Source organism: Rhodnius prolixus, unplaced genomic scaffold, assembly GCF_049639745.1.
Source record: "Rhodnius prolixus isolate KJV_2025 unplaced genomic scaffold, Rpr scaffold_3, whole genome shotgun sequence".
NCBI classification, from domain to species: Eukaryota; Metazoa; Arthropoda; class Insecta; order Hemiptera; family Reduviidae; genus Rhodnius; species Rhodnius prolixus.
Window position 1 is genome coordinate 20,217,922 of NW_027411603.1, and position 20,851 is coordinate 20,238,772.

Sequence of the window (20,851 nt, forward strand, 5' to 3'; positions counted from 1 at the left end):
CTTCATAGGCGGGGATGCTAACTACTATCGAGAATCCATTATTTTGGCGGCTAGATTAAAATATAAATACAAAGAGAAGAGATGTATATATTTTGCTTTTTTACTTTTATTATTTACAGAAGAACCAACAAGCGGCAACATCTGTCATATACTTTTTTCTTAAATCTCTCTGGGCTCATCAACGATTTGGGCTGCTTCCCCCACAAGATAGATTTTAAAAACGCCTTGCATTGGTTTTTATTATGCCGCTTTTTAAATCATTGAAACATCAATCCTTGCCTTTTAGAATCCTGAGAACTTATTGTAAATTAAGATAATGTGGTCTAAAACACCTGTCGTTTTGATAAGCGTCACAGAAAATATAATGTTTTTGTTGTTTGACGCTAATTCCACTTGCTGTCCTCATAGCTGGGTCTGAAGAATTCTTTGCCCTCTTTATAGCAGGCTTCTCCCTTCTTCTACTCTACAAGTTTTGGCCATCTACAACCGCTTTTCTTCCATAACATTTCTTAAGAATGTGAGCAGTTCTCACATTCCCATCTTTATTCTTTTTCTCTGTCATTATTACAATCAGGGCCGGATTTAGATGAAAAGAGGCCCTAGGCTATTCCACTTATGAGGCCCTTTCACCTCCCATTTTTAAGTTTGTAAATTACATGAGAGATAATAAAATACATCACTACTGTGATATGTATCAGTATGTTAAATGTAACATGTTGTTATTGGAACTGTTTTTAGAATAGTGTAATTTTAATTTTGCTAACAATTTGAATGTAGGCCCCTCTTGATCTTGAGGCCCTAGGCTGAAGCCTAGTTAGCTTATAGGAAAATCCGGCCCTGATTACAATTTACATTACAGTCCAACTGGGTAAAACAAAGACACTCCTTATGAACAATTGACTAGATCTCAATCTGACGACACTCTATACTCAAAGAAAAAACTTGTTACTTTTATTCAAAGTAATTCATTTGCTTATTGACTGTCCGCAATTTCTTGCGAAAATGAATTTCCATGAACCATCCAACCATTGTAGAAAACATATCACTTTTTCTATTGAAAACCAGTCTATGAACTACATGAAATTAGTTTTACTTCTCATAACACACAAACTACCTACAAAAATCGGTGTTTTTTAAGCTATAATAAAAGATTTCAAAACAATTGATCTTGAACTGTTCAAAATTGGATATCTTAAATGAGAAATTCTAACATAGGATAAATATAAGTATTGTCTTGTAACTTACCCGTTGTACTTTTAGATTTATATGTATACTTTAATAAATATCTTATTATTGTTACATTTTAAATTACATTCTGGAACTAATCAAATTTATGTAAAGCTGAATATAGGTACAATTTATATCTTCATATTTATATGTATGTATCTGTGTCTTCATCATTTACTTCCTTAATTGTCTTTTTTGCAAATATGATCCTCGAATTTTAGCTACAAAATTTTGTATCCTACATTATTATTAACTTAACAATACATACTTTACCTCACGATTTATACGCTATATTTCTTTGCACGTGACAATTATTCCTTTTAATATTTACTTACCACTAACATTATATTGTGAAGTACTGGAAAAAGCATTTTCAAACGCTTTCTGAACTGAAACATATATTAAAATTAAAATAGAAATTCGGTGAAAGAACCATATTATTAGGTCGTTTTTATAAAATGACGTAAAAATTTTTTTCTAACTTGAGTTTCCGTAAGCAGTTCTGTTTCTACAGGTAAGAAGATTTCACAAAATTTCAATATTTTCTTTTTTTTTATTATTTTTGTTTTCATAATATTTCACATATAACGGTTATAGCCTTTTTTAAAGGATGTACACCTCAAGTATGTTAGCTAAACAAGTATATAGAGCCTTGTTTCACATTATTTCGAGATGGTTCCAAAAGATTTTGAACAGGGTGTACACAAGGGAGGTATGATTCTAGATGTTCCAGATGGCACTAGAACTTCTACAAGTACCTATAGTGGGGCAAACAGTCCCAGTGGATCTATTTCTGATTAAAAGCTGTTATAGTAAAATTCTAGTGTGATAAAATAAACTGGTAAAATTTTGAAAATTTTTTTATTTCTATTTTGAATTTTTGGCTAATAAATCAATATTAAAGCTAATTTAATTAATTATTAAATAACTAATGACTTTTGTAGAAATAAGGTTAATAAATAAAATAAAAGGCATTAACTGTCTTCAAAAGAAATTAAAAAGTACCAGTACTAAGTTATATTAGAAATAAAAAAAGTAGATGAATAAAATCCAAAAAGAAATAAAACACGATATAGACAAGACTCTTGAAGAAATGAAAAAGGGCCTGAGAGACCTGGCCTGTCTCAGATTACAATGTGTGACACAGCGAAGTATGATAAAGCGTTGTCGCAATGAAGATACCATTCCTTGAAAGAAACATAGAACAATCTCTTGACTTCTGTATGTACTTGAACTGAAAGAGAGAAAGCAGCATAAAATCATTTTGTTTTGAGGAAAAATTTTGAGAAAATGCGTTTCAGTGGTAAATGCAGATTTCTCCAAGTTTGCCATTCCTTGGGGTGATAGTGGATTTAATGATGCGTTTGCTGCGGATGCCTTCTTCTACGGCCTAATAGGCACACAATAATTGAAACAGGCTCTCAAGGAACAAAATCTAAGACCCTCGGGAAAATGCTGTTTAGAGCCGTTGAGGGTGTTAAAAAAGTCTATCAAAAACGAGCCAGTTCTGGCCAAAAAAATCCGGGTAGGCATACTTATGAGAAGTCATCACCGCTTCAGATACTAATAGTTCAAAGGACGAAACTGAAGGAGCCAGGTACGAGAATTGGCTTCAAAGGTAAATACCAAATCTTTGAAACGCTTAACCTCTGTTAAATTCGGATGTTTGTTGAGCCCTGCAGAACTATTCGTCTTCTATATTCGTCGATATTTAGTCAACCAGAAATTCCATTTGCTACATTTGATGTGAGCAGATATTTAGACTGTCCTGTGAATAACTGTGGCAAAAAAAGTATGACTAATATTTCTGTAGTGAATGAAATCAAAATGTCATTTTAACACTGAGAATAATGAAAAGAAAAAGTTAATGTCCGTACAAATTCCAGCAGCTAATCAGCACTGAAGTTGCCATAAGTACTAATATTAATAAAATGGTTTTGTACGGTCATCCATCTTGGTCAACCTCCACTGCTTAAGATTTTAAATGGATTGCACTCCCTTCTTTCGAAGCTTTCAATGCTGCATCCTGTGTATGCCTTATGTCTTTAATGAATGCGTGGATAAATGGTGCCTCCGTGATTTAAATGAATTTTTAAATGGTTTTAAGTTAAAGTTGATAATTATTTAGATTATTTGTAGCGCCAACTTCAAATGTTAGGAAACAAACATAACTTTATATAATTTATTTACATACAAAAATATTAACAAATTCTTTTGGTTTTCAAACTTACATGCTAAATATTTACAAGTTTTTGTATTTTCTCGACAATTATAATTAAGTCCATATATTACAATTATTTCACAGTTATTTCAGTACAAAGTGTCTGTCGTTCCTTGGTCGGAACCCACATGTGATTTTCGAGTAGAATCACTTGACCAACTGAACGAAGGCGGTCTTAATGGTTTATCATCTGTATGTCTCACTGCTAATCCTCGAATTACTTTATCTGTGCATGTAAATGCTAAAAATATAAATAGTCCTTGTAACGTATTAAGTGCTACAAAAACATACCATAATGGTTCAACGTCAAGGGTACCGGCTACGAGACCCATAGTCCACGTTAAACCCATCACTACTGCTAGCCTAATATACAAACGGAAATCACGTTGTGTACTAGCACTAGCAGTAAATCTTGTAGTAGATGTTGTTGAATAAATCATATGAGCGGAACTGGCAAAAAAGACTATGTTGAGTGCCATTATAATTGCTAGTGGTGTTGCGAAAAATGCCAGAAGTGGTTTACTATGGCCGAACCAACAAGAATTTACACCAAAATCCGGACGCCATTCAGAAGGAACACATCCTTCTGGGGATAATTCAACGTAGACTGCTCCAGCAACGATGACAAATGGAGCTATCCAGCTCCAAAGAGAATAAATAGTAAATTTACGCCATTGTTTACCGGCCGAAACTCTTAATTCAGCTGTAGCCAGACGTAAAGTACGCCATACATCAAATGCCATCGTTAGCATCCACATGAAAGATGCCAGGAAAGAATAAAATGTAATTACTGCAATAATAAAACAGGGTAACCCTTGTAATACTTGACCAGCCATGAATGTTGTATATGCAACTAATAATGAAACACACAGTGAAGCTAAATTTTTACCTGATAAATTCCTCAATTCCGAAACTAAGAAGAAGGCTGTTAGATGAAGAACTAGGAAGATTATAGAAATGCCTAAACCAGCATATGTAACATAGCCCATATAAATGCCAAATTTATTTACCAACTTGATTCCCAAAGATCCAGCACAAATTTCTACCCTACCATCATCTCTAAGTACAAAATCTTTTTCTGAAAATATTTTTCTATATTGAGGTACATAAACTGTACCATTTTGATATTCAAATTCACCAATTTCCAAAACAAATTTTGAACAAGATTCAACATATTCTGAAGTTGTATTTTCAACGGTTATAATGTCCAAGTTAGAAGGTTTGTTCTTTTGGTCATTTGCACCAGGTTCTGTCACATACAACGGTTTTGATTCCTTCAGTTCTGACAATACAGCACGGCATCTGAAACAAAATAAATAAATTTTTAACCACGGAAAATTAAGAGAAAACTAAACGTTTAGCATGAGTTTAGGGTCTATAATGCTGTAATACTCGTATCTTGGACTTTATCTACTTCTGTCAATTTTTTGATTTTTAATCATCATCCAACATCAGAATCAGAAAAAATTTATGAGTAAGTAAAATTGTTTACCCCACTTGGTGAATCAACCACTGATTTTGAAAATCCGAATCCGATCAGAAATAGGAAAATTGTACTCTGCTTTGCAGGCGGACTGTACTAGTTAGCCATTCTTTAGGCGGCAAATAAAAAACTAAATTGAATAAAGTGAATCTCTCTAGTAGATTTACTGTCTAAACAAATTTAATTTCTGCGCAAATGGTTTATTATTTGTAATTATAAAACATTTAAATTTGAAAATATGTGGTCGGATTCAAAAAATATAATTCTGAGATTGCAATCGTCAAAAATATTAAGACCTAAGGATGCTAAGACTGAATACGGATTTCCTTTTATCGCCAAAACTTGTTTTAACAACGTTATAAATATGATACTCCAAAATTTCAGTTACAGGAATCTAGATAGAGACGATGAAATTTGTTTCACCAGACTCTGACCTGAAAGAAATCATAGGTCAGAATTAAGGCCAACAATGAACAGAATTCAATTTCAGATGTTGTAACAGCAATACTTGGTGATTACTTAGCTGCAGAATATTTTTTCAACATGGTTTCTTATTTTCTAAAATTCTGACCAATTTTGTTCTTTTCCCTACTTATCACTTGTTAGTAAACGTCAATTTAGAGGCTGATTAATAAAACTGGAGTGACGGAGTAAAATTCGAAACAAGCAGAATAGATGTATGACTGAGCAATTAAGGATTAATCAACTAGTCAAAATTTGTTATTTATTGTGACTACGTGTCCATAATTTCTTTAAAAAGAAAAGAAAAATTTTGATAGAGCAATTAAAATTTACCTTTTAAAAAAAGGATCATATAGTTGGTCATCTCCGCAAATTTGTACTTTTCCCACAGTGGAACCGCTCAGATCAAAAAGTACTGAAAAAGCTACTGGGCTAAAATCTTTATTATAGTTCGTTCTAAATAATATTCTGGAACACTGAAGATACTGTAGCGGTACATTATTGCACATAGCACAGTGAGGATTTCTATACGCAGCATTTCCTTCATACACTAAAGAGGTATAAGCTTCACATCTTGCTCGAACATCTTGGTTTGTCCAATTCACAGCACATGTTTTTATAACATCCGGTTGACATCTCCTAACGATATGCGTTGCCGTTTCTGGCAATACCGGATCTATTCCACAAGCATGGAATTTTCCCGACACATTTAATCCCCAGTAGCCTTTCTTGGGATCAAATTCTAATCTATGTACAATTTCATCTCGAGAGAATTCATGTAATGCTGGCATATCTGGACATTCAAGGCGAGGGTGCCAAACATCTAGATCTTCTTCACGATGGCACAAACTACAGTAAAGATTGCGATAAGTGATTCCTGTAAAATGGCTAGTCGCTGGGATACCAGCCAAAGGATCCCTGTTATCTTCGCTAGCCATTTCACAAGCTGTCCTAATTGATACATCTGTCCAATCTGGTGGGCAACTTGTCTTCATATAAATACCTAGAACAAACGTTGGAATAATAAGTGCAATTATTACTGCATTAAGTTATTAAGAATTGATTCCCAGAAAAGTCAGCTACCAATGCTAAAAGTGTATTCAAACTTACATCCACATTCTAATCTACAGTTTTTTTTCTTTTAAATTTCTTGTACTTTCTTAAAACCGACCCTGCATTCGTACAGATATCCGATTTTATTATTCTCTGAGATTCGCGATTAAAAGAAAAAGTGGTTTGGAGGCAGATCTGTCTATGGTTAGTTGTGTGGGTTTTGCGAGTTGAAAGAGTAAATACATAATATATCATAATTTTTTCTTTTATTAACCTGCAGCCACATAGCATGCTATCCAACAAACAAAAACCATCATCAGTTAACCAGGCAGGGCCAAAGCCACCTATATTCCAGGACAATTGTCTGTAAGTGACTTCAGGAAAAAGATCATGAACGACAAGAAGCGAATGAAAGAAAAGATTTTTGTGAAATTTGGTAATCTGAAGTTTAGCAGGGTCTAGTGGTTGCTGTAACTCACGAAGACCAAAACTTGAATTACCAAAGTAAATACTTTATAACGAGGGTTGGATGTTGGTGTAGCAGATTTGTAAGTGAGAGACCTCAAGTTCAAACCCCTGTTGCACCTACTTTTAATTTTTTAGAAAAAATAATAATACAATAACCCTCAACAACCTACTCTGGTTGTGGGACATTAAACCACGACTGAAAAAAAAGCGATTATTTTTCTTTAATATTTCACTACACAAAACTACTATTTTAAAATGAATAAATTTTATTTAGATAGGTTTTGCTCATTTTTGTACTTTTTGCAAGGTAAATAAAGAGATTTGCTTTCTTTTAAAATAGGTGACATAAATAAGTTACAAACCTCCAAACTGCCTAAGATCTATGCAGTTGAAAGAAGCGGCACCACGTCTTTGCTCAGAAACATCAAAGTACTTGGCATCAGGACAACAATCTCCATAATCAGCACACAATTTATCACAAAGACAATTCCTTTCCCTCCAATCTATATCGTCACTTATTCTAGAACTTCCATGTTCTTTTTCACAACTAGATTTGTTGTCGCATGTTCTAAAGATAAAAAGAAAAACAAATATTGTGAATAGAAAAATAAGTATAACATTATACGTATGTACATATGTATATATCTTTAACAAGAAAAATGTTTACGAGTAGTTCATTAAAATATTGAAATATTAATATTTGCCTTGCATTTAATTTCACAAATAGGGTGTTATTTGGCAAATTTGAGTCAAAGTTTTCTATTTAGGTAACAGTAAAAAAAAAAATTTTCAGTAATTTTCAGCAATAATTCTGAGTACTATCAGACAGTCCCTCAGACAGTCTGTAAACCAACAGCTGGGACCAGATCAAAAATTTAGTGTTATTCATTTGCTAATTAGTATTTCTAATCTGAGTTTCCTTGCTGTAATTGACATACAGGACTGTGCTCTTTCCTTTTGAAACTCTTGTTAAATAAATCAGTTACTTGCAAGTATCTGATATTAAATTGTATTGAATATTATTAAATAAATCGCTATTCGATTTATGTACTAACTGTAGACTTAATAATTAATTTTTGGAGGGCATAAAATAAACCATGTGATTGAATGATTTCATTAGTACTGCTTCTAAAGTTATATTATCAGAGTACCTACATATAGAGCAAAACCAGGGGGTCGTCCAAGAAATATATCTTTAACCACCACTGTAAACTTAGTCATTATAGTCCAAAAATTTATTACCCAAATATTCCTTTTGTTAATTTTATCATTCAAATCTATAATTATTTCAATATTACTACTCATCAAGATCTTAATAACATCTCGCTCTATACAAAATTATTATTTCCATATGTCACTTTAATAGAATGTTTTCTCAAACTCATTTGGTTTCAACATATTTGAAACTTAGTTCAAAGAAAATTGCTTCTTAGGAAGTTGTTAAGAGGTGAGGTGCTGCTATTCCTACAAAGCTGATTTCGACTTGGTACAGATGTTTTTGAGTGATTATCGTTAAATATCCGAATGTTTAAGAAAACTTGTCATTGAAACTTTGTAAATAGCTTTATGATAAAGTCGGTCAAAGTCAGTTTTTTTTTACTGTCGAGTGCATTTCTTTTTTACTTTTACAAAATTAACGTAATTTTTACTTACTTATTTGCTAATTCTAATTCCCAGTGACTGATGGAAAGTGTTGAAACTCGCATAAATAGTAGAAATAACATTACTAGTAATCTGAACATGGTCCTCTCCATTCTGAAAACAAAAAACAAATATTGCAATTAAAGAATTTTAATATAAGTAAGTGGTTCCCTACCTATTCCAAAATGGAAGTGATCAAACTATTTCAATAAATATTGAAATTGCAGCAGATTTATCTTTAAAACATTTCTTTCTTAGTAATTAAAAGATTAGTTTTTATTTGATTCGCTGCTTTTCTTGATTTACTCGATAAAAAATGTTTCTAAGTCCACCAAAAAACCTTTAATTTGATTCTCCATAATTAGGGCTACCTTCGAATAAATTAGCTTAGCATTAGATTCTGGGATTGTGCATTGTTATCAAGCTCACTTCAAAAAATAAAAAGAAATAAAGATTTTTCGTTTTTTTTTTTTTTTATTCTGAACATTGTTTCTTTTTTTCAAAACAGCATAACTTAATGCTACTTAAGAAGAGATTGAACCTGTATTTAACAGGATAAAGTTTATAAAAAATATAAACTAATATAACAAGAATCAATCCAAACAAAATCAATCAACTTATCAAATTTTCGGACAGTTTTTACCCCGATGCTAGGTTTTCTGAAGTTATTTTTCAGAAGCTCACGTTTTCCCAGTTGCTTTTTTTTCGTGATTTTCTCTTAAACTGCGAATACCCAAAAATGTCGTATCACTTTATTTTGGAAACTTTTTCTAAAAAAAAATTAAAGCGTCCATTTAAAAGCAATGACATGTTCAATCATTTATGTACAATTAAATGACCCAAGAAGGCTCTCCGAAAATCTTACTTTACAGAATTGATCTCTAAATTATTCATTTATTTTACGAAATTGACTCAGTCAATATAACAAAGTTAGAAGTTAAGATAGTCCAATTTGTTCAGAAAAAGTTAAAATGAGCTAAAAATGGGACTTTAAGTGTGGTACATATTTACGCCTATCACACGCTCTAGATTTTAATAATTACACAACTACTTTAACTACCCAGCATCAAACAACAAAGTAGCGGCAGAGGTACATTCTAAACGGCCTATGTGAACTGTTGGTGATGTAAGCAGGAAGCGCCATAATAACATAGTGAATGAATTAAAAAAAAATCTTAAAAAAAAGCATCTCTATTACATTTTCTTTCAATATCATTTCCCTACTTTTAGTTTAAATATATCGATTTATTTTTATTTCTAAAGATACACACATCTTATTGCAGACCTTACTTAGCAGTAACTACTCAATTTGCTACAATAATTATTAATAATACAATAAGAAAAATGAAATTTATACAGGCGCTCCTGTTGCCGAGCGGTTAGAGGCAAAGTCATTAAAGCTAAAATGTGCTGCGCGGTATCGGAAGGTATTGCGGTAGCCGAGCGGTTAGAGGCGAGGCCATATTATTACAAAGCTGAAAGAAAAAAGCAAATGGCAAATTAGTGCTAGTTTGTTTTCTCTGCCCTGAAAATTGCAGATTTCGAGAATAAGTTCCAAATTATCAAATTTGCTATTTTATTGTTGTTTTCATGTAACAGTATCGTACGTATTAAAAGAAGTGTATCCTAATGTGTTGTGTGCACTTAGCACCACTAGCTAGTGGCGAAGAAATTCATGGTTTCTGAATACTCTTGAGTAAGATACCAGCAACATTAAAACAATTAGAATTATATATGTAGAAGAAAGAGACAAGATAAGGAAATAACTAGTGCGTGTTTTGTGAAAGTGTTTGTAAAATTATTCTTTCTCCTTATATTACAGCTAACATCTCTATAGTATGTTCCACAAACGTAAGTACTCTTTAGTAGATGCTGACTTAAATGAAGAAAGCGTATATAGAGCTCCCTGAGAATCAGTTAATATTTTTGCGCGTTTAAAATTACGGTATTTCGAAATATCACACAAAAAATATAAAAATTCATAGCATATTTGTAAAATTTCTTTGCACTGTTAAATAATTCTAAGGGTAGGGATTAGATGAGTGGTTAGCTTCTGGATATCTATAGGAGATCCCAGATCCAGTTGCTGGCTTTGTCTTGCTGTGGTTTGCAAATTAATTTCGTGAAGAAAATATTTAGCATAGTTTTAACTTCTTTTATTTCTAAAGAAGAAGACTATTAACTTTGAGATACTTCCATCAATATCCTTTAAACCATTACAATGACCTAAATTTAATCTTGAGTACGATAATTGCATTATTGTATTTAGAATATTTGAAGTCTAAAACAAATTGCCAGCACAGACATACAAAATATAATCAGTTTCATACAACTTATATATTTTTTTTTTTTGTACACAATTTTCTTCATTGAATTCAATTCGACTTCTTAAATAGGGACTCCAGAACTTACCGTATAATTACGATTAAGAATTTACCATTTAAAAATAAAAATATTAACCACTTTGATGTAGTAAGCGTTACCATAATAAATCATACACGAGAGATCCAAGGACACCCATCAGATTTAATGATTTAAAAATATAAGGATGTTAAAACAATAATTTATGTGCAACTTAAATGTAATTATTTTTATTATTAGTAGTATTATTTATTTATTTATTTTTTTGTTGATACGAATAGTCAGTTAAACTAGGTATTAATTGTTAATAATATGTTTATTCGGAACATCAAAAATAAAACAAGTTATTAAACGAGAACAACAACGCAAAAACAAGAGGAAGTTTGAAGTTTTTTGGAGTTACCAAGGAGGTAGAGGTGATGTCCAGAAATGTGCTCAATGAGTCACAGTTAAAATATTCTCCCCACATTGACGAAGGTAAGGAATCTTCAACGCAAAAAGCTAGTCTCACGGTTGTTTGGGAAATTGCTATTGAAGTGCTAACCTCAAGATTTAATAAGTAGAACGTGAATAATATTTGTTTCTTTTTATCTCTTACTGGTAAAGTAATAATTGTTTTTGTGACCCTATAAATAAGATTTATTTTTAGATTTATAATAAGTTTTCAAATTTCGTATAAAATAAGTAATAAGCTATAGATTTTTCTTTGTAAATTGGAAGCCGACAGCCCAAGTAATAGTTTTGAAACTAGACATTGTAATATACCCTCAGGTAACAAACCAAAGTAAAATAGAAGACAGAAGAGAAGAAAAATAGCTCTACTAGATTTTCCATTTTTTTTTTTAAAAAAAAGAAAGCTCTGTGAATCTCTATCTTCAGTGTACAATGCAATAGATGTATTGCTAGAAGTTGATAATAAGTTACTCACATTTTGTGAGTCACCATTTAAGAAAACAATGGTTCCATCTGTTAGATTGTACAAGTTGTTTAAATAAAGCCAAACTCTATTTGAATAAAAGAAATAGAAATTAATTAAAAAAAAAAAAAAAAAGATAACAGAATAACTTTCTAAAATCATTCCTTAAAAAAGGTTCTTATAAAGAATTTTTTTTAAAAGGATTTTATAATTTTAGAAGTAAATGGAATTAGAGGCAAACATTATCTCGGCCTATCCCTCAAATAAGCCCTTATTAAAGAAAAAAAAAAAAGGTGATAAAATTTTTTTTTCATTTACATAAACAAGTTAGTAGGCTTTTCTCTAATTTGTAGAAAATGAAGTAAATCAGAAAGTATTGTTTAACTAATTTATTCCCATTTATTCGTAGACGAGCCAATGATTTTTCTTAGACTTCAGGATACTAAATTGCTTAATCCTTTAGTTTTAGGTACAGCGTTGCAAGAAAATTGACTAATATTTTTGCTTACTTAGGATAGAAGTCGGGCCATTTCTCAACTTCTAATATTACTCTGACAAAACTTTTCCAACCACTCCTTAATTGCCGAATCAATAAAATTGATAGGATTTGCTAATGTTTTTTATCCATATTAGTTTCTAAAAAAAATAATGTACTATAGATCAACTTAGAGTTACTTTTAGATAAAATAAAAAAAGGAGATTTAATTTTCTAGTTTGTCGGTCACTATTTCTACTTCTCGTTAACCTTCTTAAAACTTTTAATGACTAATCTTTACCTTGGAATGGAATGCATCATTTCCGAAAGAAAAAATAATCATTAGTAAAAAGGAAAGAGACATATAAGTGAAATCAAGAAGTAGTTCGCGACCTTCGTGAAAAAAAGATGTTGCCATAGCATTCCTCTCTTCCTTGCATTCACTTTGAAATGTTTAAATAAAGTATACCAACGGTGATCAAATGCTATTATTAATTATCTTTACTGAAATGACATATCTTTTATGTTTAAATTCATTACAATGATTTTTTCACCAATAATAATTTTAACTGAATTATATTTCTTGAATATAAATAAAACCAAAACTTGGTAAAATTCTCGGTATAAGTCTGTCGAAATGAGATCTTGGTGTGCAGTTGACCAAACTTTTTTTTGGAATTAAGGGCGCCTAATGCGAATTCATTAAAAATACTTTTGAGATATAATTTTATACGACCATGCCTTATTAATTAATATTTAAGTTTGGTTGAAGCTCTACTTAAAGTTAGCTGTTAGTTTGCAACTGATATTTGGTAGAAACTTGTATAAGCAAATGTAAGTTTTTAGTTAGTATTACATATTCATACTTGGATAACTTTTTTGTCTCATTAGAAGTTGGCAAGCCCAAATTTGTCTTTCAAAATGATAAATAACAAAATAAAAGAATTAACTGACTTAAAAAGTAATAATTAAATTAAATTCGAGGTGTAGAAAGTAAATTATCAAATTTTATTTCTAAACTTTCTCCGAACACAAGTTTAGAAAAGATTCCTACATAAATTGTTAACAACTGATTTCTGCACTTCTGACCCATTGCGAAATTATTTCAGATGAATAAAATTAAAGGAATTTAAAAAAAGAAACAAATGTATGCAGCCTAATTCTAAAAACTAACAGCTATAATAACAAGAGTAAAGTTTAAATTTTACTTCAACGCTAAAATAAGAAACTGAAACGAAATGAACATGAATGAATACATAATTTTAAATAATAAACAAAATATCATTTAGGCGAAAGATTTTTTTAAAATAATTTAAATTAAATAATATTCTACGAACAAAAAGGTTTTGTTATTTATTTGTGTTCTATTGCTCGTGAGAGTTAGTGCTGAGATCGAGCTAAACTTTCAAAAATGGCTCCGGAAGTATGTTTTAGAAATTACCTGAATAATAGTAAATGGTCATTTTACTGGAAAGCCTCATAAGCACTTCCCCTAAAACGAATTTTCGTGGGTAAAAGCTTTAAATAAAAGTTATAACATCTAAAGTTATATTCATATGCTTCATATGCTGCTATTTATCCTGCAGATAAATAATTGCTGTAAAGAATAATAATTACTAAGAGAATGGAAGCTACAGGGCATTCTGAAGGATCTATGATGTCCTTTTTAGATTATTACTTGATTAGGAAATACGACTCTACTGTACCTGCGAGAAAGCCTCCATTATCATTCCCTATCTACATTTATTTGTGGTAATCAGATCCCCCAGACACTGAACCATTAGCCACTAACATTAAATTGTCCATTCCTCCAATTCCTCTCTGAGAGGTATTTTTCACAGTTCGCATGCTACTCATTGGCCATTCGTACACAGGATCTTTATTCTCATGACACAGGCGATCAGTGAAAAGCGAAAATGCTGTTTTAGAGGCAAGCTTTCTGGGTTTACAAAACTTTATCGCTTTTCCTTTAAATTTGAAATAAGATTGTAAACCTTTCATCTTTATTTGCAAAATTTCAACTATATTTATATTGTCCAAAACAACTTTTTGAATTGTAAACTTAAAACTGTAACAACTAAAATGGGTAATTACATTTATGAGAAGTTTTGATTACTTCACATCTCAGTTTTTAAATTTTAATCATAATTGAATTCTAAATATTTCTAAAATCTTAATTTGAATTAATATTTATTACTTTTAGGAGGTTAGATGAGCTTCCCTTGAAATCAAAGAATATTCTAGATCAATGTAATGGCACATTAATGAAAGTTGTGCACCTGATACTGATCTTTCTTAAAGACTTTAATCAGAGATGAAGTTTAAGCTGTCAGCGTCATCTATAAATATGTCTTGAGGACTTTAACAATTGATCATTAAAACTTTATTTATTTTATTTTTTTCTGAACAATTTTAAAAAAAAGGGAAAGTTTGATTGTTAGGCAAGATCTTCTGCAATGTTAGAGAGGAAAGTTTTACAAGTAATGATGGCAGTTTATCAGACTTGTTTCCTTTTTTATAATTTCCTCATTATTATTATTATGAATTGGATATGGCAAATTATGGTAAATTAATTTTATAGACGAAAAAAGAATTATGGTAACCTTTTCTTTTTAAGACGAGGCATTAAATGCATTCCAGGGGCGATCGTTGTGTGAATGAGACCCTTAAATTGCAGTGAAGCATAAAGATCCTGAGTTTCTCTTTTGCTGCATTAGGAAGAATGCACTTTCGCCTGGAATTCGATGTCGCATTAGTTCAAAATATATGTTTTTTTTTTTTTGCTAAAAGATCTAAGAAACTCAAAAACAAAAAATTATCCTTTCCTGAAGATTGACTTTTATGACAGTTCTTTTTATATAATCTTTTCCAAAAGTGGCTCTAATGATTTTTTTAAGTTCTCGTATCCAAACAGATAATTCTGAGACAGTGTCTGGACAAAGCCTCGAAATCGTGGAGAAAACACCAACCATTTCTGAAATCTAAACTACTATATGAAGTGCTTCCAAATTTAACTATGAGACCATGAGTTAAAAACCTTTGAAAAAAATTTGACTAGATCGCACTACTTCCACTTACTATCAAGCAGAGAAAGTATATTTACACAACAAACAACAAACCGGATTCGTTAACAAGCAAAACGCATACTTATTTGCAATTTAAGTTTTTATAAAAAGAGAAAAATTAAAGCAACTAGTTTGAAGTATAATAAGATTTATTGAAATATTAGTCTATCGTTGAACTTTTAATTTATATTTGCAATTACTTCCTAGCGAATTAATAATTTACCTTAAAATACAATTTTTAGCGCCTAATACTTTCAATTTTTTTAAAAAAAGTAATTAAGTTTATAAAACCTTGAAGTAAGTTAGTGTTAAATACATGAGAGAACCCTCAGTTGTCTTATAATGAAACTAAACTGTTTATTAATTTGTTAATGAAAAAAATTTGTACGTTCTAAAAATGGCTGCTACGATTTCTGTTATACATACCAACCACAAATGTCATAACATTTAACCTTGATTTGTAACATCAGGAATATCCATTTTAATTCTTGGGGAACATTTCAATTCAGGACACCTTGAATCTACCTCCCTTATCTTCAAATTCCACGCGTTCTGTACTTAATAATTTGAGGGGCATACAAAACTTAGAGTTGTAAGATAATTGCATTACATTAATAAAATTTCCAAGTGGCTGTTAAAGTAGAGAAAATTGAGTAAGAATATCCGCATCAAACCACACAAGAGGACACATTTCTTTGTATTTGATCAGGCTCCAAATCTGGGGCGGTAATCTAGAAAAAAACAACCGTAATGTTGCTATAAGTACACACCTTATTAGCAATAAAGAACAACTTCAAACCAAGAATAAATGTCCTTATTCATTACTTTTTGAAGGAAATAAGCGTAACTCAGCGATTATCCATCAGGTTGCCTAAAATGACGAGTCATTACAAAGATATTTTGATATTAGAGCTAATGTACACAATACACACAATAAAAATTGTTACCAAGACTTCCGCGAGGCTACAAACTATTTAAGTAGCAAAAGTCGCTTTAAAAAAATACATTTTAAAGCATTATATGCCGGATCACCTTTCATTCTCAAAAAAAGATATGGAAATATCTATAATGCAGAGGAAAATTCTAGAAAATATTAAGAGTGTAATTAGGGTGGTTAATTTTAATAGGTGCAGAAAACAGTTTTCTGCCTTTGATAGACAATGCCCATGAACATTGTCCAAGGGACCGGAGGGGACTTCTCGTATGCCTTTCACAATCTTACATGTAAGGCGTTAAACTGATTGCTGTGGAGTCGTACTTACCTAGTAGGGGAACATGTTTAAACTGTCTTCAATATGGACATTTGATCTCTCAACGTACAAGCCAAACCAGAAGTAGAAAATGCGCAGGAGGATCAATTGATCAATGAGATGTTAACAAAACGAAGTGCATTCACGGATGCAGCATGCCCAAAGTACAAAGAGGAGAGTAAAAATAACTAAAGGGAAGACTGCATATGATGCCAAATACTTAGGCGTCACCTTTGTAGGGGTAACGAAAAATAATCAAGTGAAATGTCTAAAGAAGGAGGAATTTTCCCGTGTCCCGGATGCATTACGCCAGAAATGGAAGCAGTCAGAGAAAGCACTGGCAACTAGCGAAAATAGGCAGTCAGAGGAAGCAAGGATTTCCAGCAAAAATTGGGTATTATTATTGTGTCTCTAGCAGGTACCAGCTATGCCAAACTGGAGAAAAATTCTTTCAGTTACAAGTACTTTAGGTAAGAGCACAACATTATCGCAATATATTCTGGTGGTATTGAAACACTTCCAGGATGTTCGATGCTTTAGTTATTCTACCGGAAACTACCTTCCTTCTGTACAAAATTTTAACTTGGCACTCAAAGCAAGGCCCTAGAACTAGTTGATAAACTGGTCAGTCAAACACCGCACATTTTGTATCTCTGATTTTAAAAATAAAACTCAAAAAAAGCGAATCGCGGGTAAGTTGGTCAAATCTTTTACAAACATGAATTTGATAAGATATAAAATTGATTAGCTCCATTAAAGAATAAAAAACTTTAAAGGCACACTTCCCATAAAAAATTTCAACCACACAATGTACTTCTCGCATAATTTACAAAGAGTTTTATAGAATGAAGGTAAGGTTTATAATTAAATAGCCGAAGATGTTCATGATGAAGTAACGCATTATTTGGTGAAATAAGATAGGATGAAGTGATGCCCATGTAGTTGTAAAAACCACACTTTCTCTGTGACCTTGGTCCAGAATTACTGAACTCCGGCCCACCTTACGACGGTTCTACTTTCTCTCCTGACATTCAACATTACTAAGTCTTAGTTCTGGTTTTCCCATTTTTTGTGTTTTTTTTCAGTGATTATTATAATTTGTTTTGACCGCAGTTTTCAAGGATTATTGAAAGAACAAAACTGGCCTCTTAATTTTTCTTTTCTTACAGCTCACTGTCCAGTGATGGAACAAGCACGTCGATCTATAACGGGAGAGAGCACTGTCCGGAAGCTGGCAGTACACTGAAAAAGATCCAATGACCTCAGAAGGTAATGCGCCTTACAAAAATGAAACATTTGAAGAACAAAATTTTCAAGGGGCATTTCTTTGTAACTACATGTCAATTTCTTTTAAATTAACTCTTCAGAAAAAAGAAAATTGATAAAAATGTATAGTAGAGCTTATCTAAAGTGTTTTAAGAAACATAATTTAAGCCTTTTAAGGCACAGCTTAGAATTTTATCCAAATAAATGAGAGAATGTTTAAACAGTAGTAAAAAGAAGCAGAAATAGCAGAGAGCAACTGTTTATTTATTTTTTATTTTTGTAAGGCGCGCCGACTTCTGAGGCCATTGAAGCCCGGAGTTATTTTCAGGGCACTGGCAGCCTCCTTCGGACAGAACTCTCTCGTTACAGACAATACTGCCCATCACCAGACAACTGTACGAAGTTCGTTGGAAAAGAAAAGCTAAGAGCAAATGTTATTATGTTCCCTTGAAAATTCACTATGTTTCTAATGAATCTGCTAACAACACAATGATTTACTCCATCCTTGCGAAAGGTTCAGAAAATACCTTCACCCGAGAAGATAAGCGTAAGCTATTTAAGAAGAAAAATCCTGCGCATCAATAATGGAGTAGTTCTCTCTGGCGTTGAAAGGTGTAGAAAATTAAAGCAAACTGGTTCCCTATTCATTCTGAGGTTCTCTTTCCGTTCGTAAAGTTATGGCGACAAATGTCTATATTGAACAAACTTATTATGTTGCACCACTTTTGTATAACGTGGCGACTTGGCTGGGGCCCTATTTGCAATGGATATATTGTGAGACAATCGATTCTAAGGCATACAAACATACTCGTAGAGTAGCCGTACAAAATCGGCATATCTCCAAGTGAATAGTAGAGCCAAGAAGCAGTATTCAAACAAATTATAATGTAATTAGGCAGACAGTTCAAGTAATTTTCTTTGGGAAAGTCTTTCTACTTATGAAGGCCAACTTGGGGATTCTTTTTAAACCTTGACTACTATTACGTAATTCACATTTCCAGTGTAAAACAAACCTTACATTGTTTGCTAAAATTATACGTACAAATTATCTGTAAATTAAGCACACATTACCAAGTAAAGAATTGACACACATCCTTTTTTACCTAAAAACATTTAGTTATTATTTATTTATCAGATGTCAAAGATTTATCATCAAAGCAAGAACTCGATTATGTCCTAACGTAGATAAAAGAAGATCGCCACTATACTGAAGAGGAAGTCTCAAGTCCAGAGGTCTGTTATTGAGATATGTTTTTGGGAATCTCCACAATAAATTATTTTTTAGACATTTAAATTAATATACTTACAAAATAAATAGTAACAACTACGGAATAAATCATTTCAAACCACTAATTTATAAAGTTATTAACAATTAACTTATTATATAACTTTGGAATTTTGTATTTATAATTTAGATTAAGACACATGAACTTATGCTGCACCACTTATGTATGGCGTGGCGACTTTGCTGGCCCTGATTGCAATGGATATATTGTGAGAAAATCGATTCTAAGGCGTACAAACATAGAGTAGCCGCACAAAATCAGCATATCTTCGATATATAATTAAAGTGGCGATCTTATTTTGTCTATGTTAGGACATAATCGAGTTCTTGCTTTGATGATAAATCTTTGACATCTGATAAATAAATAATAACTAAATGTTTTTAGTTAAAAAAGGATGTGTTCAATTCTTTAGAATCTTATGCTATTGACGACCTCTGAACCGTGTTCTCTTGTAATCAATTAACGCGATTCCAATTTTAGAATTTCATTTCAAATTTACTAAACACTTAGCTACCGTCTGCTTAGAGCCTCAAATAAGCTCTAGATTTTTTTTTATTGAATTCCAGAACTGAATAAACTAAACATCTGTAAACAAATATCACAGCTACAATATTCGTATTTTTTGAAGTTAATATATTCCTCCGCTAGCCTCTATCCATTCAAAGTAGGTTTTCCATAAAAAATGTTTATATCAAGCTACAGTTTTTTTTTTCTTTATTAAAGGCACGTTGAAAGCTGAAGCCTTTAGCGACTGCAGCTATCTTAAGACACAGACAGCCTCTCGATTGTGAGCTCTTCCCAGGAAGAGAAAAACTAACTGATAACTAGCCATTGCATACATAATATCTTTAAAGGAAAGCAGTTTTTACGCCAATTTCTTTTCTTATTTTCTCTAATGGGGGTGTCCTACTCCAGTAGTCACCGCAGTTACGCTTCCATGACCTCATCTAATCGCGGCCATCACGCAATAATATATGCGTGTACACATCTGTCCCATTTGCTTCTGTATTTCTCTTATTTTCGTTTTATAGTTCATTTAACTTTCCCTATGTTTTTAATTAATTAAAAGGGACATACAATTTTAAAAAACAAATTTAAGTAATGAAATCTCCGTTAGTAGTTTTATTTTTTAACAATGCAAAAATAAGCGTACGAATTTTTTTTTTGTATGTTATTACATTGCGTTATTTTCTCATTTCGCTCGGTGTAGAATCTGTGACTTTAATTATTGTTTTAGAAACATTTTTTTAATTAGCAAATTCTGGAAAACAAACTAATTTTTAGTATTTATTTATTTTCTTTATTGATATTTTGATACTATAGTTTTCTTTTCATTATTTTTTTACTAGTCATAAATCAAAATGACATTTTGCATTCAAATTAAATATTTTCTCATTCGGGAAGGGTACAATAAGCCTCTTGTGGCTGCGGTCCTGTGGGGCATAGCTCCCATCCCGTTTTCTATTGTATTCTATTCTATTCCTCATTCTTGAGATTAACTTTTTTCAAGCAAATTTTTTTTTTTAACGCGCCACGATAGCCGAGCGGTTAGAGGCGAGACCTGTAAAGCTAATAAGTATTGTGGTACTGGGTTCGATTACCGGTCTTAGGCCTTGGATTTTATTTAATGGTTGATCAAAGAAATTTACAATTAAGTATGTTTGCTAGTCGCCTCCG

The 20,851-nt window shown here is 31.8% G+C and overlaps 1 protein-coding gene across 1 annotated transcript in view; it reads right to left on the reverse strand.

The window, feature by feature from the left end:
• Positions 1-3,395: 3,395 nt before the first annotated feature.
• The window catches only part of LOC141452158 (uncharacterized), a 70,769-nt gene continuing 53,313 nt past the window's right edge, over positions 3,396-20,851 (reverse strand). Inside the window, exons 2-5 of the mRNA XM_074124052.1 lie at positions 8,568-8,669; positions 7,277-7,482; positions 5,727-6,396; positions 3,396-4,750 (exon numbers count right to left, since the gene is read on the reverse strand). Coding sequence (XP_073980153.1) covers positions 3,538-4,750; positions 5,727-6,396; positions 7,277-7,482; positions 8,568-8,669 — 2,191 coding nt within the window. The 3' untranslated portion in view covers positions 3,396-3,537. The remainder of the gene's footprint in view (positions 4,751-5,726; positions 6,397-7,276; positions 7,483-8,567; positions 8,670-20,851) is intronic.